The following is a 25663-nucleotide window of genomic DNA, read 5'->3' on the forward strand; positions in this document are numbered from 1 at the left end:
CATGCTAAGTGAAATTCGCCATACACCAATACTCTTTATCATAGCACAACAAATCTTCACATATGTTATTCCCTATCATGCTTAAAGCTACTAACTCATTTTTAAATTTACCTCAAATGATGACTTTGCACATCTCCATAATTATTTTCTTCTCTCCTCTCTTTTCCATTTCTTAGACCAGTTGGACCAAATATGCGTGGCACACATCCTGTGTTCAACACATGACATCAACTCATTAATGGCTAGTACAAGCCCCTGCAAAACATAATGAAGTTGAATCAAAATAGACATAAGCAATTAAAATCAATAAGTAGTAAATACAGGTAATAAGATACCTTCTGTATGTCTAACATGATAGTTAATTTCTATCAATTGCCCAGTTCCAGATCTGCAATTAGACGCTCTATGAACCAACTCCAAAATATTTGGTCTCTTGGTCTACAACTACCCATGCTATTGGATATATTTTTTGAATGCCATTATTCCCTATTGCTATTAGCAGTTCACCTTTACAAGCACTTTTTAAGAAAGTAACCATTAAAGCCTATAATCCTCCTACACCCTTCTATCCAAACCTTTTTTAGACATAAAAATACACAAATAGATTCTTTTCAGGTGTTGTTTTTGTGTCAGTTCTAATCTAGCATGAGCTCCCAGGATTTGTTTGCTTTATCATGTCAGCATAATAATAAAGTCTTGGAAACTCTAACTTCTAATCACCCATAAACTGTCTTATCACTCTCATTTTAGCCCTGTAACATACTGATCTACCAATATATAAGCCCAATTTGTCTCTCATCAAATCTTGAATTTTCAGAATTATAATTCTAGGTTGAGATGTGATTCCGTCCTTAAACTTGTTAGCAATAAACTTGGAAGTGCATATTTTGTTCTTATTATATATTGGACATTTATGGATAGGGTAGTAAGTCGTTACCATAAAGTCTCCTGTATTTTTGTCTTCACTAGCATACAATTACCATTTGCATCTCTTGCACTTGCACTTCACTCTAACTCTCTTACTATCATTAGGTCTCAATTTTAACCTAACTTTGTACTCAAGTTCATATGTAGCTACAACCTCTCTAAATTTCTTAGCATTTTCAAACACCACACCAAGCTCAAATATAGCTAATACACAATCTGGATCATCCCTAACCTTGTTACTTTTCTTTCTCCTAGGTAAATCAACTCAGGTTCAGTAGTATGATCTAACTCATCTTCGCTATCATCACTACCAACATCTAAACTATCAATATAATCCTCATCACCAACTAGTTTACCAACATACCCGACAACTTTGTTCCTTCCAATGTCCTTAAACCCTCTATCTATACCAGCTTTCCCTAAAATGATTTTCTTAGGCACTACAACTTCTTTCTTTTCTGCACATCATTAGTGTTGGCAACCTTGGCAGCCTTCGTAGTTCTCTTTTCATCCATGATAGCCCTCAATTTATCATCAGCATCACAGTCATCTTCTTCAGAAAATCCATCTAAATCAGAGTCACTACTTTCAAGCTCAGAATCAGTCCGATCTAGATCTGATAAATTACTAGGTCTTCTATACTAGTAGCCCCATACCCAAGTTCAGATCTAGACACATTTATTGGCCTACCAGTCGAGTATTCGGGCCCAACAAGTAAGCTCACAACTTCAGTCCCAACATCAAAGCCCACAACTTTAGGCTCAGCAACTACAACTTCATCTATAATACGTGTAATGTATAAGTTGAAATTATCTCATGATTTTAAGTCATTCAGAATCTCTAAGAGTTGACAGGTTATTTTCAAGGCCTTGAACTCTGAACTTTTAAGGTCAAAGTGATAAAAATCACTCATAGAGGCATATCCTAAGTATTTAGCATAAGAATAAAATTCAATTACTGAAAAGAGGTCTTTATCAATAGAAAATACCACAGGTTCCCTCTCCCCAATATAATTTGGTACACAGTCAACATTAAACGTCCCTCCATGGAGGAATTTAGTGGCTATAAATTCCGACATCAGATAAAGTAATGAAATAGCTAACAAAAAGACAGATAAAGTTGCATGCAACGAAGACTTCAATTTAACCCTAAATTTGCTACCAAATATCAAGAATACCCTAAAACAAACATAAGACGACAAAGAGAGTGAAAAGAGAACTTATGTATCTTGTCTCTTCTCCACGAGCATAGATAATCCACCATCTGAGAATCCCCATTTGAGTTTCTCCGTCAATAACCTTAATCAACTTCTAACAACCCTAATTTTACTCCGAGTCAGAAATAGAATAGATGAAAAGGATAAATAGCACGAAATCAAAGGATAACCCTAAACCAAACACTATAATCGGATGAAAATTGAAGAACGAAATCAAAGAAGAAAGGATAATCGATCGTGAGTGGAACAGAGAAGAAACAAATTTAGGTTTTTTTTAACTGGTCGAGATGAACGAAGTGAATTCTGGTAACGAGTAATTTACATCAGGCCTTTAGATTAGGAGTAATTCCGATGTGGTAAAAAAAATAGTTGGCATTTGTTGGTTGGTTCGTTTTGACACGTAGGACGCGTTTTACTTCACGCGCATATATTTTTAAAAGGACTGAGCGAGCAAAGTTAAATTGACACATAATTGTGCTATTTAATAGGTACAAACCTTAATGTAGATAGCCATGAAAATATTAGGCAATTTAAAATAACCGTATATGTATTCTGCCTTTTATTAACTTAGGATAAAATACAAAATTGACTAATCGAATTTTACAAAGTGAAGAAACTAGCCAAATTTCAAAATCGTAAAATATGTGTGAAAAAGTTAAACAATAATCGAAAAAGAAAATATGAAAAGGAAGAGAAAAGACAAAAGAAGAATTAGAGTTGAAGTGTGCACCACAGGGCACAGGCTCACATAAGAGTGGCAGCTTTTTTAACCCATATCGCCATCTCTAGTGTATCCAAATTAATAAGTCTCATATTCTACTTCTCTCTCTCTCTCTCCTCTCTCTCTCTCTCTACGCGGGTTATAGGAGAAGGTTAAGACAATCAAGGGAAAGAGGAAGAGTTCCAATTTAACAGTGCTACTTCTACTTCCTAAGCTTTATCACTATTTTTCAAGATATAGCAATTTTCCGTGAAAATACTCCCTCCACCATTTCAGGTCCAACTTTTTCCCAGAAAACGCCAACGGTTCAGTGTTTTCTTCTCTCAATCTGTGAATCATCAATGAGACCCATCTGCACATGAATCTACATTCGAGATTACACTGCTGTGTTTTAGATTTGGTTACACCCATTCGAGATTCTTCATATGTGGGATTGTGCATGCACTACAGAGCAGACTCTGATCAAAGCCAATTTTTTCTTTTGTCTTGTAGTTATATCTGGATCGTAACGACGACACAAAACTAGTGAGAAGATCAGGAAGAGTTTAATTTTCCTTTAGAGTAAATGAGTCAAACTCTCACTTACCACCGCTTTCCAGCTGTGCAGAGTCCATTGCTAAAACCGCTACCTTCACCACCTATATATAACAACCCAAACCCCTTACGTTTTTCATCTCACACACAATACAACATAGAGCATTAGAGCTAGCCCTCGCTCCCCTCAGTCCCTCACTTACTGTATTTTTCATTTACTCTTTTGTTGTAAAAATGCCGTCCAAAGCTTCAGTTCCGCTGAAGATAATTAGGAACCAAGTTTTGCTGCCGGTGGCAGGCCACTGGCTGATGCTTTCTGTAGCAATTAATTTCGGGCTGTTACTTAAGCTTATTCATGACGGTCATTTAAGGATGGTCTGGTCTTCTGGCCTGAATGGAATGCCTGATAAAGAAAATGAAGGTTCTCTTTCATCTTTATCTTCTTCATTTTCAGCGCAGGCTACGCAGGGAAATGAAGGGCTAATACAGCAGACGCTCATAAATCTTGACCAGTAAGTGGCTAGCAGAAAGATCTTTTCTTTAAGCATTGTTTAATTGCACTGCATGTCCTCCTTTTCCTTTTCCTAAAAATTCAAAGATGTTTGTTGCTGCAGAACCAATCTGCTTAACATTTCTGCCAATGCATGCCTGAAATTTTTGAGACACTCTTCCAAAATAACTTGTTTTTTTCTCAAAGGACTTTGCTGAGTTGATGAAGCGTATTTGTGTTACTTTATCTGGGTTTTTTTTACAAGAATGCATGAGATGTACGAAATGGTCAGGATAGATGGTTTATCGGGTAAAAGTAGAATATTTACCCGCAATTTGCCCTTTGCAAAAAGGAGATGACCAATTGATAACAGGTCGGGATCAGTCTAGTTCGACGGATACTCGTATCTGTGTCTGAACTTAGATGTACAAGCGTTTTGTTTTTTTCCAGCTCCGATCTGCTTAAAAGCTGATAAAGTGATCCGCATGTCACAAAACTTCATCTCCTCCTCAATTCTTTCTGCTTCCTGTAATTGTTTTTGTCAAGCCAGGAAAAAAATGAGCTTCCTTTTCTGCTGTTGTTGCCTTGAATGCAGGTCATCACACACAATAGGGATGTATAGATGACAGGTTTTACTGATATGAGAAGGATTTCAATGTTTTTCTGATTTTTGTTACTTTACCCTTTTCCCGGAATCGGTAGGGTTAAGAGGAGGTGGCGGTGGGGTGTGTGTCTGTGTGTTGGGAGGGGGCGGGTAGTAGGGTGGTTGGGGTTCTATCTGTAAAAGTTAATAAATTGGCCAGATTCGAAAATCTCTTTGGGCTTAGAGTAAGAGGAGAAAGTAAAACACATCTTCTGTTTAAGTCTTTAGACCAGTTCAATAATTGCATATTAATTACGTGACACACATTTTCGCTTTAATGTTAAGTTGCTTAATTCGGTGTAGAAACATTGGGGCAAGATTGAGTTTGACCGAAGGAGAGGGGGGTGTAACTTGGGCTACAGTTAGCTGGTGGTTGTGTTTTCTTTTTCCTTTCCTTTTTTTTTTTACTTTGTTGTTTAGAGTATTTGACTGAGTTAAAAAGCTACAGGAAGCAAAAGGCATAATAGCCAGGCTGCTAGGACTGTTTAATGAGTAACTTGCAGTGAGCGGTTTACGTTATGTCAGTTGCTAGTTGAGACAAAGACAGATCTTTCCTTGGCTGTGAATTCCAATGTGCATTATGTTATAGGGAGTAGTGGAGAATGCTTCACTTCGTATTTAATGATCTCTGTTCCCAAAGCTAGGTTCTGCTGTTAATGTACGAACCTCTCAGACCACCTTACGATGGTGGTCCGTGATCTGTTTGACCGGACATTATCATTCTCGTGCTACGTACTTGTTGGATGACCCTCAAACTACTCAACAAAACATCTTTTTTTGCTTTACTAATATTTCTTCACTCTTCATAAGGTGGTCATTTTGGATTCCTTCGCCACCATGTTAGCTTAAAGTTGCTTTTACTCGACGTGTAATTAGATGCATGTTTGTGGGTCTTTCTTGGTTTAGTGCACTTGATACATAAAGATCCCCTTTTGTCCTTGAGAAAATCTAAAGACCGATGCTTGGGACCCTTAAGATTGGGAAGTGCACTTTAAGACCCACCCCCTTTATACATTTTGGAAATGTGGGTGCATTGCTTGGTCTTAAATGTATTGGGGTCATGTCTTTGTGCTTACCAACTTTTTTGGAGCCATTTTTAGGTCATTCTACCGTTTGTAGTTAGTTTGAAGAATGTATTTTGTTGGCACTTCTGCCGAGCCTGATCCTTGATAAACAAGGGGTACAAAGTCGAACATCGGCTCTCCTCCCACATGGCCCCACATGCTGTGAAGCATAAAGTTCTGTTTAGTTGACCTAATTGCTACAACAACTATGCTAGGTCCTCAACAAGTTGGGGTCAGCTATGAATCCTCACTCACATGTTTTTTCATTTGCACTCATCTAAGGCCAATATTACACAAAACAAAATAAGTACTAGAAGTTCGCTATATTTGTATTGGCATGTAGATCTCTGTCATCCTATAGTTTCTTCCTCTAATGGAGCAGGGTCCACAACTCTGCATTCTGTACCTACCTTTTATTCCATAATAATTCACATCATCGTAAGGAGTACCACCATCTAGATTGTTACCCTCCTTAGTTATATGATACTTCACTTTGCATTTGTTATGTAAATCTGATTGCTTTAATTTGCTGCTGAAATATTAGGAACTTCAGACTTACTTGCTTTAATAATGTACTATTATTATCACCACGATAATTATTTAATACTCGCTAACTTTCTAAACGTTGCCGCATGGGTTTGCTGTACTTCGTTTACGAAACTTAAGGTCTTTATTACTTCATCATATCTTGTAAGTACTGTCTGTGCCAGCAAATACAACTAATTATACGGGAAGGTCCGATTCATTTACAAATGCTTGTGTGTTTATTTAATGAGCTTCGAGAATCTTTTGCCGTGATTCTATAGTCACTATGTTCAAACAGTATGAGTTTTTTTTATGTCCTATTGCACTCAATGCAGCGGTGATCCAACTATGTACCAGAGTTATTGGAAGCAGATGGGGGACAGAACAACAGTTGTCATATCTGGTTGGCAATCTGTTAGTTATTTCTCGGATACCAAAACCCATTGCTGGTTTCTGGAACCAGGTTTTGCAAATGCAGTAACTAAATTGCACAATCTAGTAAGGAATGCTGAGACTGGAAACCGACACATCGTGGTTGGGACAGGATCTACCCAACTGTTTCAGGCTGTACTATATGCCCTATGTCCATCTGATGCTCCAGAGCCAATGAGTATTGTATCCGCTGCCCCATTTTATTCGGTAGGTGATGCACATTATAATATGCTTTGTCAATGGATTTTAAGATATGCAGTTCATTCCATTTCTTGTCTTGTTAGAGTTGGGCAAATAAAGGTATTTTAACATGTTCATGTGTTACTGGACTTAGATAACAAGGTTATCAGTGCCTCATAGAGTTGGAATATATATTTGGAAAGACTTGAATCCAAATAAGCTCAACCCCATGCATGATAAGTAGTAGGGTTCTTCATTAGAATTCTTATTTGTTTCCTTGGATTCGGCGAGGTGCATGTTTCTGCTCTATATATTTCCTGTTTGATAGTTCTTCCTGTATAAGGAAAAATTTAAACTATATTCGTCTTAAATGTTTAAAAGACCTTGTACATTGATGTGCTAACTTATTTGCCCCCGGGACCGATTAAATGACCCCTTTTTAAGTATTTGATGTTTCGTGTATTCTACGTTTTCCCTTTAAGTTGGCACTCAGGGATACCCAAACCCAGAGATCCTTAGCCGTCTTTATTCCCTTCTCTATCTAATAAAGTTATTCGTCCTCTTTATGCTTCAGACTGGAGAGATTTAGGGGTATGAGATAACTGTTCAAGTAACATAGGCATCTAGCTTCTGTTTCCTTCTTTCTAGTTTCTTATTTTATGTCCGTTTATGGAAAACATGTGAACCAGCACTTGCAGACCTAGAAAGCAAAAAGATGAGTAAGCGACTTCCATGTGCGTTTTATTACTTAGATAGAAATATATAATTAATCCATCAAACAACTAAATTAAATGAACAATATTCGTCCTTCTCTTCCCCTTTAAAGTATATCTTGGGTTAGATGTTTATTTAGGATATCACCAGGATTGGTTGTAAGAAAGCTACTACACCATAAGTAGACTCATTTTCCTTTAACTTGTAAACCTACCATCTCAGCTGAGCACTGTCTAACCATAATGAACTTCTGTTCCAATCACGAGAAGTTGGCAGCCGCAGGCATATTAACTTAGCATTGGAAAAATCAGGGTCGTAAAAATTAAGTTTCTCATTTAGCTGCATATGAAGTCATGTAGTAATTTAACTTTATGTCCTTCCATTGCTTTAGTTCTGTGACTTTCCAAGAAAGGAACTTGTCTACTTTCAGCAAGTCTAACATATGATAAATAGTTTTGTTATAGAAATAACTTCACATATTCATATTTTTTACTTCTTGCAGTCATACCCACTGATCACTGAATGCTTGAAATCTGGGCTCTACAAGTGGAGAGGCGACGCCAATGAGTTTGACAGAGATGAGCCTTATATTGAGCTTGTGACTTACCCAAACAATCCTGATGGATCAATCAGGGAAGCCGTGGTCAATGGGAGTGGAGGAATATTGGTTCACGACCTAGCTTATTATTGGCCCCAGTATACTCCAATTTCTTCTCCGGCAGACCATGATATAATGTTGTTTACCCTATCCAAATGCACGGGACATGCTGGGATGCGCTTAGGGTATATTACTTACCCTGGACTACAATATATGTTTTTCAATCTTTCGGAACTTTGGGTAAATTACCTCCATTTAAACAACTTCGATGAAACTTGAACTTTCTTATATTGTTCCAAGTAAGAAGCAATAGCAGAAACCACATTCACAAAATAAATGAGCCGGTGCTGATTCTACGTTTCGATGGGAACTATCACTTCTCCACAAAATAAATTACATTCTTATAGCTTGCGTATTGCATGTGTTTTGCACGAGCAATGAGTATCAACATCTCATTTGATTTTTATTTTACGGAAATATGCTTTCTAAATCTTGCAGATGGGCACTAGTCAAGGATGAAGCAATTGCGAAAAAGATGGTAAAATTTATAGAGATCAGCAGCATTGGCGTCTCTAAAGATTCGCAAGTCAGAGCTGCCAAAATCCTGGACGTTATTGCTGATACTTATGAGCATGCAGAAACCTCTAATGAAAGTATCCGCTTCTTTGATTATGGCTATCAGGAAATGGCAAAGAGGTGGAGACAACTGAGAGAGGCAGTCAACAAAGGGCAAACATTTAGTTTGCCAAACTTGCCTGTTGGGAAATGCAACTTTAGCAATCGGACCTTTGGAACACAGCCTGGTAATATATAGCTTACAAATTGATCAGCTGCCTTTGATTTTACCACTATTCTTCTTTTGTAGTCTTAATATAACATCCTATAAATTATCGATTTTCTTCTCTTTACAGCTTTTGCATGGCTGAAGTGTGAGAAGGCCATAGATGACTGTGAAAGTTTTCTCAGGAAGCACAAGATTTTGACTAGAGGCGGTGTGCATTTTGGTTCCAGTAAAAAGTTTGTGAGGATCAGTTTGATAGGTCATGAGGAAGAATATAATGAGTTTATTCGGAGGTTGTCTTTGATCAACTCTGTGGAATCTCTATGAACAGACTGTAGTTTTTGGTAGGAACAGATAGTCTTCGATTGCTCTCTCTATATAAACAACATATAAATGAATATAACTTATATAAAAAAATATACCAAAGATCTGCCTCCATTGCTTCCTCTTTGCACAGTTTTGCACGCACACTCTTTGCGCAACATTTGCACACACACACACACACACACTCTTTGCATAACATTTGCACACACTCTCTGCACAGGCCACTACCAAAGTGCCTCAAATTTCCAGGAATTCGAGTTCTCCTCGTCGATCCAAAGTTGCCGAAACGCAATCTCAAACAGTGTAGCATCTGTGTTGCATTATTGGCGAGAGCAGGGGCGGAGCTAGTGTCACCATTTCGGCTTTGATTTGAATCTTGAATCTTGTATTTGTCTTGAAAGATTCATTAAAAATATATAAATTATTAATTTAGAACATAATAACTTAAAACGATTGGAATCCCAAACCCATAAACTTGAAATGATGGTTCCGCCTCAGGGCAAGAGTATGCTTTACTTCATTGATACAAGTTTATATTGTGGAGTATACGCGGTCGTCAAGTAATAAAGTGATAAAATAGAGTGTCAAATCCACGAGGACCTGTTATCAATTATTAACTAAATTAAACCATCCCATTTATCTAAACAAGAATTGAACCCAAAAGTAATGATGCTAAAGTAATTAAACTAAAAAGAAAATAAATAATAAACTTTGAAAAAAAGAAGATTAGATTTTTATTTTATCAATGTAAGGAAAACGATCCAGGGTTATAAGCTATCTAACATTCCTATTGTATTATTCAATTGATTTGACTAACCAATTCATCTAGTTCATTGGTTGACATGGATAATATCGAAATGTAATCACTAGAAGTGCTACTGATAATAATGATCCACATAAAAGGGCTGCATAGCCCAATATCATCATACTTACGTGCATTATTAACCACTCGGATTGAAGAGCATGTACTAATATTACAGATTGGTGTATTTCATTGCTTATAAAAATCTGTCGAGTTCTTACTCGCCTATTCAAACTAACATAACGCCTATATGTCTATGGAATTAGAACTAACAAGAACACATTTATAATTCATGTACATCAACCAAGCAATGCAATTAGGTATATGTCTATCCTAATTACAAATCCGTTTCCCGATGCCCAGGTTCAAGAACTTGCTCTACTCAATCCTATGTGCAATATAGAATTCTCACTTTCGAGTTCAATTCTAGATTCGTAGATAGTATTAAATTGGTGATCAAACAATTAAATAATTAAGCCCAAGATTGAGTAAATAAACTGTGATGACCCAAAAGGTCATCTTATGTTTTAGAACTCGAATCTGCGCTCTTAAGCCTTAAAAATCTCATTTTTACCCTCCTCGATTTGCGTGCGCAGTCCGGGCATGTTTTCGGAAAGTTTTTATGTTGAAAATTGATGAAAATAAGAATTTATGCCTTAAAAGTTGATTTTAGTTGATTTCGGTCAATATTTTTGGTAAACGGGCCCGGATCTGTGTTTTGACGGTCCCGGTGGGTCTGTATCGAATTATGGGACCTGGGCGTATGTCTGGAATCGAATTCGGAAGTCCCTAGCTCAAGTTATGAATTTTTGATGAAAATTAAAAAAAGTCTGAAAATTAATTATTTTTAAGAATTGATTGATGTTTGGCATTGTAAGTACCGAGTCCGTATTTTGGTTCCGGAGCCCGGTACAGGTTCATTATGATATTTAAGACTTGTTTGTGAAATTTTGTGAGAAACAGAGTTGATTTGACGTGATTCGGACGTCCAGATGAGAAAATAAAAATTTTAAAGTGTTCTTGAGAAATTTATTTGATTTAGTGCTAAAATCGGAGTTCTAGGTATTATTTTGGCGATTCGATCGCGCGAGCAGGGCCGTATGATGTTTTTAGACTTGTGTGCATGTTTGGTTTGGTGCCCCGAGGGCTCGGGTGAGTTTCGGATAGGCTACGGGATGTTTCAGACTTAGAGTTTCTCCTGTTTTGCTGTTGGTGGTGCACATGTATTTTGTGTTTCGCGATTGCGAAGTGTAAACTAGGCTCGAAGGTAATTTCTTCTTCGCGAACGCGATGGACTGGTCGTGTTCTTTTACGCGAACACGTAGAAAGACTCACGAACGCGAAGGCCTTAGGCCGCTGTGCATCGCGATCACGACAGGCCTCACGCGAACGCGATGAAGGCATGTCCAGTGTCTTAAAACAGACTTCAAACACGGGTTTAAGCCATTTCCTCAACATTTTTCAAGAACCAAACGGGTAGAGGCGATTTTCAAGAGCCATTTTCTTCCCCAAAGTGTTGGTAAGTGCTTCTAAACCATTTTCTATCAATTACCCATTATATTTCTTGAAGTATCAACTAAAAATCTAGAGTTTTCATGGTAGAATTGGGGGTTAGGGTAGAAACTAGGGATTTCGAAAATTTGAGGATTTAGACCTCAATTTGAGGTCGGATTCCAAAACTAATTATATATTCGGGCTCGGGGTGAATGGGTAAATGGATTTTGGTCCGAACCTCGGGTTTTGACCAAGCGGACCCGGGTCGATTTTTCGACTTTTTGGAGAAAAATTTGAGAAATTTAATTTATGCAATATAATGGATTTCTTTAGCAATATTTGATATGATTGAGTCATTTTTGAATAGATACGAGTGGTTTGGAGGTGAAATCCAAAGGAAAAGTTAAGATTGAGAATTAAGTGGCATTCGAAGCGAGGTAAGTATCGTGTCTAACTTTGGCTTGAGGGAATAGGTATTATGTGTTCATTTGCTACACATTTGGTTGTTAAATACGATGTATAGGTGAGGTGACGAGCATCGATGCGTCGTTGTCAAGTCATAGCATGCGAGTGAAATTCTATTTTTGTCTATTTTGTAGCCTTAAATTCTACTATCCATGCTTAGTGGGTTATTTGAAATGTTGGTGACTTATATCTGGTTTCACTGAGATTTGGTGACTTTCGAATATTGATTCAAGGTTGAGGTTACATTATGCTATTGATTATAGGTAAAATACTGGTTTCTTTGTGATACTCCTATCTATCCGTTGTTATTGATTCTGTAATTTGTGAGGAGGAGTGTAAAGCACGAAGGGTGATGCCGTGCGTGCATTATTTATATTGTAAGGAAGAGTGTAAAATCACGAAGGGTGATGCCGTGTATATTATGAGAGGTTTAAAAGCACGAATGGTGATGCCGTGCCGTTCTATTTATTTATTTATTTATTTGGTGAGGCTGAGAATAAAAGCACGAAGGGCCGTTCTATTTATTTATTCGGTGAGGTTAAGAGTAAAAGCACGAAGGGTGATGCCAAGCAGTTTTCCTTTGCTGTTTTATTTGCTCAATTCGTTTAAGGATTTTCGGTTTAATTCCGTCTTTTCATTATTCTCACTCTTTATATTGTATTCCCCCACTGTATGTCCCCTTCCTATTATTTCTACGTTATTTCTTTATTTACTGTTGTTGCCACTAGCATGATTATATTGTTCAGATTATATATGGGTGTCTTGTCCTATCCTCGTCACTACTTCGCCGAGGTTAGGCTCGACACTTATCAATACATGGGGTCAGTTGTACTGATGCTGCACTCTGCACTTTCTACGCAGATTTTGGTACCGACTCAGGTTGATCGAGATTTTGCTTTTGGTCCGCTGTCCGGAGACTCAAGGTAGATCTGTCGGCATTCACAGACTTTGAAGTCCCCGTCTATCTTTTATGTCATACTGTTTTCTTTCATTCAGACAGTTATATTTCTTTCAGACTATTACTTGTAGTAAATTCTAGAATGCTCGTGAATTGTGACTCCAGATCCGGGTGATAGTAATTAATACAGATTTATGATATTTCGCACTTATTATATTTTATCTTAGTTAATTATTGTTAATTACTGAATGGAAATAAGGAGTTGGTTTGATGATTCTCTAACGTTGGCTTGCCTAACAAGTGAAATGTTAGGCGCCATCACGGTCCTGTCAGTGGAGAATTTCGGGTCGTGACATAAACCAATATGATAAATCAAGAAAGCAAAATCAATATCCGAATAACAATAGTGTCACGACCCAAAATCCCACCTCAGGTGTCGTGATGGCACCTAATCTCTAAGACTAGGTAAGCCGATTTCAATTTCATTTCAAGCCATTTTTTTAATAAACCAACAGCGGAAATAATTACAAATATAACAACCTCCCAAGACTGGTAATACTGAGTCATGAACTCTAACTGGATATATGTAATGATCTCAAGGATCGAATATACAATACTGTTCGAATAAGAGTTGGCAGTACAATAAAATAGAACGACTCCAAGGGACTGCGACGATCAAACAGCTCTACCTTGAATCCTTGCGATCAACACACTAACTCTGCCCGAGTCCAATATCTTTAATACCTGGCTCTACGCAAAAATATGCAGAAGTGTAGTGTGAGTACACCATGGTCGTATGCAGTAAGTATCAAGACTAACCTCGATGGAGTAGTGACGAAGTACAGTCAAGACACTCACTAGTCAAATAACCTGTGCAATATAGCAGTATACAATAGTACTGGAAAACAACTAGCAATAATAGCTACAAAATCAACGAGGGATATAAACAGCAAGGCAACAAGAACACCATAATTATTACTTAAACGAATAAGGAACATAAGTACAACCAATTAAATAAGTCCTTCAAATATAAATCTTTCACATATAATTCTTTCGAATAAATACCTTTTGAATATATTTCTTTCAAATAAATATCTTTCGAATATACTTTTTTCAAATAAAAATTACTTTGTGACACCTCATTTCATAATCATAAAACACGGGTCTCAGCCCACTTTCATATTTTTGTAACACGGGTCTCAACCCACTTTCATATTTCCATGGTACCCCGTGCCCATATTTCTTTCAAATTGCACGGACAAATCACGTGCCAATAATAAAAATCATCATACTTTTTCCGGCACCTCGTGCCCGCATTTCATATTACAGTTGGACGGATAGTTCACGTGCCAATAACATAATCATTATATTTCCTTGGCACATCGTGCCCACATTTCATATCACATCTGCACAGACAATTCACGTTCCAATAACATAATCCGCCCGGCAATAGCCACAGGCTCACAATTTCAACATAGATCAGACTATTATCAAGTTTACCGAAATAACGAGACAAGTTGTACAAGACATAAAAATAAACACAAGAAAAATCACAACATCACATGAAAATTTCATACGCAATAACCCCATATCATCACATAAACATTACCAACACATGAACCTCACATCATCACATATCATCCCTGACAATAGCCACCCTTATCTCTCCTATAATAGCCTCCCTTATCCTTCCGCCCAGACAATACCAATAGACACCAGTATCGATCCTATAGCTACCCTTATCGCTCCTATAGCCACCCTTATCGCTCCTATAATAGCCTTCATTATCACTCCGTTTAATAGCCTCCCTTATCACTCCGCCCAGACAATATCCTGTCACGACCCCAAATTCCCTCCGTAGGATGTCGTGATGGCACCTAGTCTCTAAGACTAGATAAGCCTATCAATGCGGAATAACAATTAAAATATGAAATAAATAAATATGCAATTCACATAATTACAACTCCCAAAACCCGGTAGAAATAAGTTACAAGCTTCTAAGAATTTATCCTCAATGTATCTATATATCAGGGTCTAAGGAAAATAAGGAAGCAACATAATATTGATAGAAGGGGACTCTGGAGTCTGCGGACGATGGCAGATATATCTCGAAGTCTCCGTACAAAGGTAGCTCACTGATGTCTGGACTGGTAGGATGTACCTGGATCTGCACAAAAAGATGTGCAGAAGAGTAGTATGAGTACACCACAACGGTACCCAGTAAGTGCCAAGCCTAACCTCGGTAGTGTAGTGACGAGGTCAGGTCAGGCCCTACTGGAATAATAAAAGACAAGGTGAAATGTTTAATAATATAATAAAAATAAAATGACAATGGAAATGAATCAAGTAGTAGTATGTCACCAATTAACTACGCAAAATAATGACAACTAATACCTCGTGGAAATAAAACAGAATTCTTTTCAACTTTAAGAAAATCACAACAATAATCAAAGGCAACTGCGGCCATAAATCAATATCAACAAGGGCACTCCCGAGGAACCGCCTCATAGTCCCAAATCATAAATAAATTCACAATATCTCATTTTCTTATATCACCGCGGGAGCCTTCACAATTTATTTTAAAGAAAATATTTTCTCCGAAATAGCATCCCGCGTTTTAGTCACCCTTATCATACCGCATGACTTCTAGTAGTTCCCCTACTAGCCACGCGTATCAAGCCACCCTTATCTCACCGCATACGTTTCAACACCCAGACCTTATACCACCGCATGCGTATCAATATCACAATATATCACAATTTGCACCTCAAGTGCCCAAATATTTCAATTTGCTAAAATAAATAATATCAACAATATTTTCCACAACAGGGAGCTCACAGCTCAATCACAATAAGTACAAAAATCTCACAAAATATTCGGGAATTAAATAACTCAGCAAAAATAATATTTAAAATTTTTTAATACGTTGCCTCACTTCCAAATTTAAAATATCAAATACTTTATGTTAATAATATTTAAATTAAAGAAATTCCACCTTCAAATAATGCGCAGAATAAAAGAAATCAAGTTTCACCTATACAGGTAAAAACAATTAGCAGTAGAAAGTCAAGCAAATTTAAAGTATATAAATCAGATCAAGGTTAGACAAGTCACTTACCTCGACTTGCTCCAATTTAATCAAGTAGTATGCCTTTTCTTCGATTTTCCGAATCCGATCGACTCAAATCTAGCCATAATAATTCGATACACTCATCAAAAATTATAGGAATCAAGTTCATAAGAAAATATTATATTTTTCAATAAAATCCGAAATTAACTCAAAAATTCACCCGTGGGGCCCACGTCTCGGAATCCATGCGAAAGTTACGAAATATGAACGCTCATTCAACCACGAGTCTAACCATACAAAAATTACTAAATTCCGATAATAATTCGGTGCTCAAATCCTCAAATTTATCCAAGAAGGTTTTCAAACTTTTCCAACTTAATTCACCAATTAAATGATAAAAACAATGATGGATTTGGGTAATCTAACCAAAATTGAGTTAAGAACACTTACCCCAATATTTTCTCTGAAAATCTCCCGAACATCGCCTCTCCCCGAGCTCCAATGTGTCAAAAATGGAGTCCCATTTTCTCAAATAAACTCTCTGTCTAGTGGTTTCTTCTTCGCGAACGCAACCCTTGCCTCGCGTTCCTAAAGCGCAAAAATGTGCTGCCCAACTTTACTCTTTGTGAATGCGGGGATCCTCTCGTGAATGTGATGCCTTTCCAGGCTTGGCCTTCGCGAACGCGAGACCAAAAATCCTCTTCGGCCATTTTCCCTTCGCGAACGCGAGGGTTCGATCGCGAATGCGAAGCTTTGCACATCGACCCTTCACGAGCGCATCCTCTCAGTCGCGAACGCGAAGCACAAAATGTGCCAGTCCAAATTTCCTCTTCGCGAATGCGAAGAAGGAAACCAGAACAAGCATTAGAAAATTTTCAGCAGCATTCCAAGTCTGAAATTAATCCGTTAACCTTGCGGAACTCACTCGAGGCCCTCGGGACCTCAACCAAATACACCAACAAGTCCTAAAATATCATACGGACTTATTCGAAACCTCAAATCACATCAAATAATGCTAAAATCACAAGTCACACCCCAATTCAAGCTTAATAAAACTTAAGAATTTCCAACTTCTACATTCGATGCCGAAACCTATCAAATCAAGTCCGATTGATCTCAAATTTTGCACACAAGTCATAAATGACATAATGGAGCTATGAAAACTTTTGGAACTGGATTCCGACCCCGATATCAAAAAGTCAACTATCCGGTCAAACTTCCAAACTTAAATTCCTATTTTAGCCATTTCAAGCCTAATTTAGTTACAGACTTCCAAATAAAATTCCGATCACGCTCCTAAGTCCAAAATCACCATACAGAGCTGTTGGAATCATCAAAATTCTATCCCGGGGTTGTTTATACATAGGTCAACATCCAGCCAACCTTTTCAACTTAAGTTATAAACTTTGAAACTAAGTGTTCCAATTCATTCTAAAATATCTCCGGACCTAAACCAATTACTCCGGAAAATCATATATCAGTTATAAAGTATAGAATGAGTAGTAATTAGGGAAATGGGGCTACAACTTTTAAAATGACTGGCCGGGTCGTTACATCCTCCCCCTCTTAAAATAATCATTCGTCCTCGAATGAGCATAGAGACATACCTGAAGTGGTGAAAAGATGAGGATAACGGCTGCGCATATCCTGCTCAGTCTCCCAAGTCGCCTCCTCGACCAGATGACCCCTCCACTGAACTTTCACAGAAGCAATGTTCTTTGACCTCAGCTTTCGAACCTGCCTGTCCAAAATAGCTACTGGTTCCTCAACATAAGATAGATCCTTGTCTAACTGAACTGAGTTGAAGTCTAACACATGAGACGGATCGCCGTGATACTTCTGGAGCATAGAAACATGGAATACCGGATGAACTGCGGAGAGACTAGGTGGTAGTGCAAGTCTGTAAGCCACCTCTCCAACTCTCTCAAGAATCTCAAAAGGCCTAATATACCTAGGTCTCAACTTGCCCTTCTTCCCAAACCTCATCATACCCTTCATAGGCGAAACCCGGAGCAAGACCCGCTCACCAACCATGAATGCACCATCACGAACATTCCGATCCACATAACTCTTCTATCTAGATTGGGCTGTACGAAGTCGATCATGAATCAATTTAACCTTTTCCAAGGCATCCTGAACTATGTTTGTACCCAATAGTCTAGTTTCGCCCAGTTCGAACTAACCCACTAGAGACCGGCACCGCCTACCATACAAGGCCTCATACGGAGCTATCTAAATACCGGACTGGTAACTGTTGTTGTAAGCAAACACCGCAAGTGGTAAGAACGGATCCCAAGCACCCCCAAATACATCACACATGCACGAAGCATATCCTCCAGTATCTGAATAGTGCGCTTGGACTATCCGTCCGTCTGAGGGCGAAATGCTGTACTCAACTGTACCCGAGTACCCAACTCTCGCTGTACGGCTCTCCAGAACTGTGATGTAAACTGTCTACCCCGGTAAGATATGATAGATACCAGTACACCACCAAGCCTAACAATCTCGTGAATGTAAACCTGAGCCAGTTGCTCCGAGGAGTAAGTAGTAACCATAGGAATGAAATGAGCTGACTTGTTCAATCTGTCTACAATCACCCAAACTGCATCGAACTTCCTCTGAGTCTGTGGGAGCCCAACAACGAAGTCCATAGTGATCCGCTCCCATTTTCATTCTGGAATCTCCAACTTATGAAGCAATCCTCCCAATCGTTGATGCTCATACTTCACCTGTTGGCAATTTAGACACCGAGCTACATATTCCACCATGTCCTTCTTCATCCTCCTCCACCAGTAATGTTGCCTCAAGTCCTGATACATCTTCGTGGCACCCGGATGAATGGAGTACCGCGAACTGTGAGGCTCCTAGAGAATCAACTCATGCAAGCCATCTACATTGGGTACACATAGCCTGCCCTGCATCCGTAATACACCATTATCTCCAATAGTGACTTCTTTGGCATCACCGTGCTGAACTGTATCCTTAAGGACAAGCAGTTGGGGGTCATCATACTGACGCTCCCTGATACGATCATAAAGAGAAGACTAGAAACCACACAAGCCAAAACTCGGCTCGGCTTGAAAACATACAATCTAATAAATTGGTTGGCCTAGGCCTGAACATCCAAGTCTAAAGGCCTCTCTGCTACCGGTAATTATGCTAAGCTGCCCAAACTCTCCGCCTTACGACTCAAGGCATCGGCCACCACATTGGCCTTCCCGGGATGATAGATAATGGTGATATCATAATCCTTAAGCAACTCCAACCATCTCCACTGCCGTAAATTAAGATCCTTCTGTTTAAACAGATGCTATAGACTCCGGTGATCGGTGTAGACCTCACAATGGACACCGTATAAATAATGCCGCCAAATCTTCAAGGCATGAACAATAGCTGCTAACTCAAGGTCGTGGACAGGATAATTATTCTCATGTACCTTTAACTATCTGGACGCATAGGCAATCACTCTACCGTCTTGCATTAATACTGCATGAGACCAATACGTGACGCATCACAATACATAGTATAAGACCCTGAACCTGTAGGTAATACCAATACTGGAGCTGTAGTCAAAGGTGTCTTGAGCTTTTGGAAGCCCTCCTCACATTCCTCGGTCCACCTGAACGGAGCACTTTTCTGGGTCAATTTGGTCATAGGTGCAGCAATAGAAGAGAAACCCTCTACAAATCGGCGATAATACCCTGCTAAACCAAGAAAACTCCGGATCTCCGTAGCTGAGGACAGTCTGGACCAACTCTGCACTGCCTCAATCTTCTTCGGATCTACCTTGATTCCCTCGCACAAAACTATATGGCCCAAAATTCCCACTGAATCAAGCCATAATTCACACTCTGAAAATTTGGCATATAACTTCTTTTCTCTCAAAGTCTAAAGCACAGTCCTCAGGTGCTGATCATGATCTTCCCGACTCTGGGAATACACCAGAATGTCATCAATAAACACAATGATGAAAGAATCAAGATAAGGCTGAAATACACTATTCATTAAGTGCATAAATGTTGCTGGGGCATTGGTCATCCCAAAAGACATCACAAGGAACTCGTAAAGACTGTTCCGAGTCCTAAAAGCAGTCTTCGAGATATCCTCCTGACCGAATCTTCCACTGATGATAGTCTGAACGCAAGTCAATTTTAGAGAATACCCTGGCACCCTGAAGCTGATCAAGTAGGTCATCAATACCTGGTAATAGATACCTATTCTTCACCGTAACCTTATTCAGCTAGCGATAATCAATTCACATCTGCATAGAACCATCCTTCTTCTTCACAAATAAGACATGAGCACCCCAAAGCGATACACTGGGCCGAATAAAACCCTTATCAAGCAACTCCTGTAACTGTTCTTTTAATTCTTTCAACTCTGTTGGGGCCATACGATATGGTGGAATAGAAATGGGCTGAGTGCCCGGTAACAAGTCATGCCAAAGTCAATATCCCTGTCGGGTGGCATACCCGGAAGATCCGCTGGAAATACATCAGGAAAATCCCTTACTATAGGAACTGACTCCACGATAGGAGTATCAATACTAACATCTCTCACATAGGCCAGATACGCATCACATCCCTTCTCAACCATTTGTTGAGCTTTAAGAAATGAAACAACCCTACTAGGAATATGATCCGAGTTACCTCTCCACTCTAGCCGTGGTAGACCTAGCATAGCCAACGTCACCATCTTGGCGTAACAATCAAGAATAACGTGATAGGGCGACAACCGGTCCATGCCCAAAATAATATCGAAATCCACCATACTGAGCAATAATAAATCAGCTCTGGTCTCAAAACCATTGATAACAATTAAACACGACCGATACACGCGGTCTACAATAATAGATTCACCCACGGGTGTAGATACATAAATATAAGAACTCAAGGAATCACGGGATATACCCAAATACGGGGCAAAATAAGATGACACATAAGAATAAGTAGAGCCTGGATCAAATAAGACTGATGTATCTCTATGACAGACCGAAATAATACATGTGATAACAGAATCTGATGCGACGACCTCTGTCCTAGCAAGAAGGGCATAATATCTGGCCTGGCCTCCCCCTCTAGGGCGACCTCTACCTGTCCGACCTCCAGCTCTAGCTGGCTGTGCAGGTGGAGTAGCAACTGGTGCAGTAATCATGGCCTGAGAAACCTGAGGGCCCTGTGGAATAGGTGGGGCATGATAAATCTATGCAGGTGCACCCCTCCTAAGTCTGAGGCAATCCCTTATGATATGACGAGTGTCACCATACTCAAAACAAGCCCTCGGAGGATGTGGCTGGTGGGACTGGCTCGGGCATGATCGACTAGACTGCCTGCTGAAGGCACCCAGTACAGGAGGTACAGAAGACACTGGCGGTGGATAATATGCAACATGAGGTTTGGGAGTAGCATGAATACCACTGAAAGCTGGTAGTGCTGAATGAATAGGACGACTCACATAACCTCTACCATGACGTGCTGCAACTGGGGCACGAGAATTATTATATGTGCCAGAATCTCGGGGTCTCTTCGCTTCCCTCTCTCCCCTCTACCGGATCCGCATACATTCCAATCTCCTAGAAATTGACACCACCTGTTGGTATGTGATGTCCATATCTAGCTCTCGGGCCATACTGAATCTGATACTAGGGTGGAGACTCTCAATAAATCTGCGAACCCGCTCTCGAATAATAGCAACTAAGGCTGGTGCATGCCTAGCCAAATTACTGAATCTGACCGCATATTCCGACACGGTCATTGAACCCTAGCGCAGCTGCTCAAACTCTACATGCCATACATCTCTAAGGCTCTAAGGAACATACTCCTTTAAGAACATATCTGAAAATTGAGTCCAAGTAAGTGAAGCTGCCTCAGCCGGACTATCCAACTCATATGCCCGCCACCATTGGTAGGCTGTTCCTCTAAGCTGAAATGCCGTGAAAGAAAACCCACTGGAATCCACAATACCCATAGTATGGAGGATATGGTGACATTCCTCCAGAAAACCCTAAGCATCCTTTGAAGCTAAACCGCTGAAAGTGGGAGGGTGGTACTTTTTGTACCTCTCGAGCCTGAGCTTCTCCCCCTCTAAAACTGTTGTCCTAACCTCAGGGCGAACTGGGACAACTGGCTGCACTGCTATAACCTTTGGGGCATGGTCAACTTGGGCCCGTGGCTCTGGGGGTACGGGCGACGGGAGTCTGTGCTGCTCCCCCGGCCTAAGATGTGGTAGGAGCAAGTGGAATCAACCCTGCCTGAGCTAGAGTGCCAAACATGCTAAAAATCTGGGCAAGGGTCTCCTGAAGTGTAGGAGTAGTAACATGCATCTCAGGTGCCTGCTCTCCAACTGGAGCTACTGGTGGCTCTGCTGCAGTAGCTCGTGCAGGTGCTCTGGCTGAACCACGTGGTCTTCCAACAGGGGGCGCGGGTGTTTGATCATCGGATCCAGTTGTGCGTGTCCTCACCATCTGTGAGAAAATAGAAAGATAGTGGTTTAGAACTTTGAAGTCAACAGTGCGCACGATAAGGAATCAAAGAAATGAATATTTTCCTAACAGTTCCATAGCCTCCCGAAGATAAGTATAGACGTCTCCGTACCGATCCGCAAGACTTTACTAAACCTGTTTGTGACTCATAACACCTATGAACCTAGAGCTCTGATACCAACTTGTCATGACCCCAAATTCCCTCCGTAGGATATCGTGATGTCACCTAGTTTCTAAGACTAGGTAAGCCTATCTATGCGTAATAACAATTGAAATATGAAATAAATAAATATGCAATTTACATAATTACAACTCCCAAAACCCGGTAGAAATAAGTCACAAGCTTCTAAGAATTTATCCTCAATGTATCTATATATCAGGGTCTAAGGAAAATAAGGAAGCAACATAATATTGATAGAAGGGGACTCTGGAGTCTGCGGACGATGGCAGATATACCTTGAAGTCTCAGTACAAAGGTAGCTCACTGATGTCTGGACTGGTAGGATGTACCTGGATCTGTACAAAATGATGTGCAGAAATGTAGTATGAGTACACCACAGCGGTACCCAATAAGTGCCAAGCCTAACCTCGGTAGAGTAGTGACGAGGTCAGGTCAGACCCTACTGGAATAATAAAAGACAAGGTGAAATGTTTAACAATATAATAAAAATGAAATGACAATGGAAATGAATCAAGTAGTAGTATGTCACCAATTAACTACACAAAATAATGGCAAATAATACCTCGTGGAAACAACACAGAATTCTTTTCAACTTTAAGAAAATCACAACAATAATCAAAGGCAATTGCGGCCATAAATTAATATCAACAAGGGTACTCCCGAGGTACCGCCTCGTAGTCCCAAATCATAAATAAATTCACAATATCTCATTTCCTTGTATCGCCGCGAGAGCCTTCACAATTTATTTTAAAGAAAATATTTTCCCGAAATAGCATCCCTCGTTTTAGCCACCCTTATCACACCACATGACTTCTAGTAGTTCCCCTACTAGCCACGTGTATCAAGCCACCATTATCTCACCGCATGCGATTCAACAACCAGACCTTATACCACCGCATGTGTATCAATATCACAATATATCACAATTTGCACCTCAAGTGCCCAAGTATTTTAATTTGCAAAAATAAAGAACATCAATAATATTTTCCACAACAGGGAGCTCACAGCTCAATCACAATGAGTACAAAAATCTCACAAAATATTCGGGAATTAAATAACTCAGCAAAAATAATATTTAAAATTTTTTAATACGTTGCCTCAGTTCCAAATTTAAAATATCAAATACTTAATATTAATAATATTTAAATTAAAGAAATTCCACCTTCAAATAATGCACAGAATAAAAGAAACCAAGTTTAAGCTAAACAAGTAAAAACAATTAGTAGGAGAAAGTCAAGCCAATTTAAAGAATAGAAATCATATCAATGATGGAGAATATAACAAGATTTAATAATTTAATTAATATGCAACTGTGATCTACATAATTTAAAAACATAATCTTTTACATTTAGCCCGTGTACACACTCGTCACCTCGTATACACGACTTTCATCACATTACAATTATCACATCAATACCAATCCTAGGGAAACTTTCCCCCACATAAGGTTAGACAAGTCACTTACCTCGACTTGCTCCAATTTGATCAAGTAGTATGCCTTTCCCTCAATTTTCCGACTCCGATCGACTCAAATCTAGTCATAATAATTCGATACACTCTACAAAAATTATAGGAATCAAGTTCATAAGAAAATATTACTTTTTTCAATAAAATCCGAAATTAACTCAAAAATCGCCCGTGGGGCCCACATCTCAGAATCCGGAGAAAGTTATGAAATATGAACTCTCATTTAACCACGAGTCTAACCATACCAAAATTACTAAATTCCGATAACAATTCGGCCCTCAAATCCTCAAATTTATCCAAGAGGGTTTACAAACTTTTCCAACTTAATTCACCAATTAAATGATAAAAATAGTGATGGATTCGGGTAATCTAAACAAAATTGAGTTAAGAACACTTACCCCAATGTTTTCTCTGAAAATCTCCCAAAAATCGCCTCTCCTCGAGCTCCATTTCGTCTAAAATCTCAAATAAACTCTCTGTCCAGTGGTTTCTTCTTCGTGAACGCGGCCCTTGCCTCGCATTCGCGAAGCACAAAAATGTGCTGCCCAACTTTACTCTTCGTGAATGCAGGGATCCTCTCGTGAATGCGATGCCTTGCCAGGCTTGGCCTTCGCGAACGCGAGCTGCCCTTCGCGAACGCGAAGACCAAAAATCCTCTTTGGCCATTTCCCCTTCGCGAACATGAGGGTTCGATCGCGAATGCGAAGCTTTGCACCTCGACCCTTCACGAACGCGTGCTCTCGGTCGCGAACGCGAAGCACAAAATGTGCCAGTACAAATTTCCTCTTCGCGAATGCGAGACTCCCTTCGCGAACGCGAAGAAGGAAACCAGAACAGGCATCTGAAAATTTCCAGCAGCATTTCTAGTCCGAAATTGATCCGTTAACCTTCCGGAACTCACTCGAGGCCTCAGGACCTCAATCAAATACACAAACAAGACCTAAAACATCATACAGACTTAGTCGAAACCTCAAATCACATCAAATAATGCTAAAATCACAAGTCACACCCCAATTCAAGCTTAATGAAATTTAAGAATTTCTAACTTCTACATTCGATGCCTAAACCTATGAAATCAAGTCTGATTGACCTCAAATTTTGCACACAAGTCATAAATGACATAACGGAGCTATGAAAATTTTCGGAACTGGATTCTGACCCCGATATCAAAAAGTCAACTCCCCGGTCAAACTTCCAAACTTAAATTCCTATTTTACATTTCAAGCCTAATTTAGTTACGGACTTCCAAATAAAATTCCGATCACGCTACTAAGTCCAAAATCACCATACGGAGTTGTTGGAATCATCAAAATTCTATTCCGGGGTCGTTTATACATAGGTCGACATCCAGCCAACCTTTTCAATTTAAGTTTTAAACTTTGAAACTAAGTGTTCCAATTCATTCTAATATCTCTCCGAACCTAAACCAATTACTCCGACAAATCAAATATCAGTTATAAAGTATAAAATGAGCAGTAATTAGGGAAATAGGGCTACAACTTTTAAAATAACTGGCCGGGTCGTTACATATCCCAACACATATAACAACAGTGAAATACCACCCTTATGCCCGCATAATGTCAACAATAGGATGCCACCCTTATACGCCGCATAACAGTAACCCAAATCACACAACAATTCACACAGAATATTATC

At 39.3% G+C, this 25663-nt stretch overlaps 1 protein-coding gene across 1 annotated transcript; it reads left to right on the plus strand.

The window, feature by feature from the left end:
- Positions 1 to 2921: 2921 nt before the first annotated feature.
- LOC107767293 (tryptophan aminotransferase-related protein 2) lies at positions 2922 to 9263 on the plus strand. Its single transcript, XM_016586240.2, has 5 exons — positions 2922 to 3910; positions 6456 to 6759; positions 7949 to 8229; positions 8543 to 8847; positions 8956 to 9263. Exons 1-5 carry the CDS (start codon positions 3633 to 3635, stop codon positions 9150 to 9152), a joined length of 1365 nt encoding a protein of 454 aa, XP_016441726.1. The 5' UTR covers positions 2922 to 3632; the 3' UTR covers positions 9153 to 9263.
- The last annotated feature ends 16400 nt before the right edge of the window (positions 9264 to 25663 follow it).

Source organism: Nicotiana tabacum, chromosome 4 (genome assembly GCF_000715075.1).
Source record: "Nicotiana tabacum cultivar K326 chromosome 4, ASM71507v2, whole genome shotgun sequence".
Lineage (NCBI taxonomy): Eukaryota > Viridiplantae > Streptophyta > Magnoliopsida > Solanales > Solanaceae > Nicotiana > Nicotiana tabacum.

Bases quoted from the DNA above. Each gene is read 5' to 3' on its own strand.
- LOC107767293 (XM_016586240.2), top strand. From the start codon at position 3,633: ATGCCGTCCAAAGCTTCAGTTCCGCTGAAGATAATTAGGAACCAAGTT. The intron at 3,911-6,455 runs GTAAGTGGCTAG...CACTCAATGCAG, and splicing joins ACGCTCATAAATCTTGACCA to CGGTGATCCAACTATGTACC. The intron at 8,848-8,955 runs GTAATATATAGC...TTCTCTTTACAG, and splicing joins GACCTTTGGAACACAGCCTG to CTTTTGCATGGCTGAAGTGT.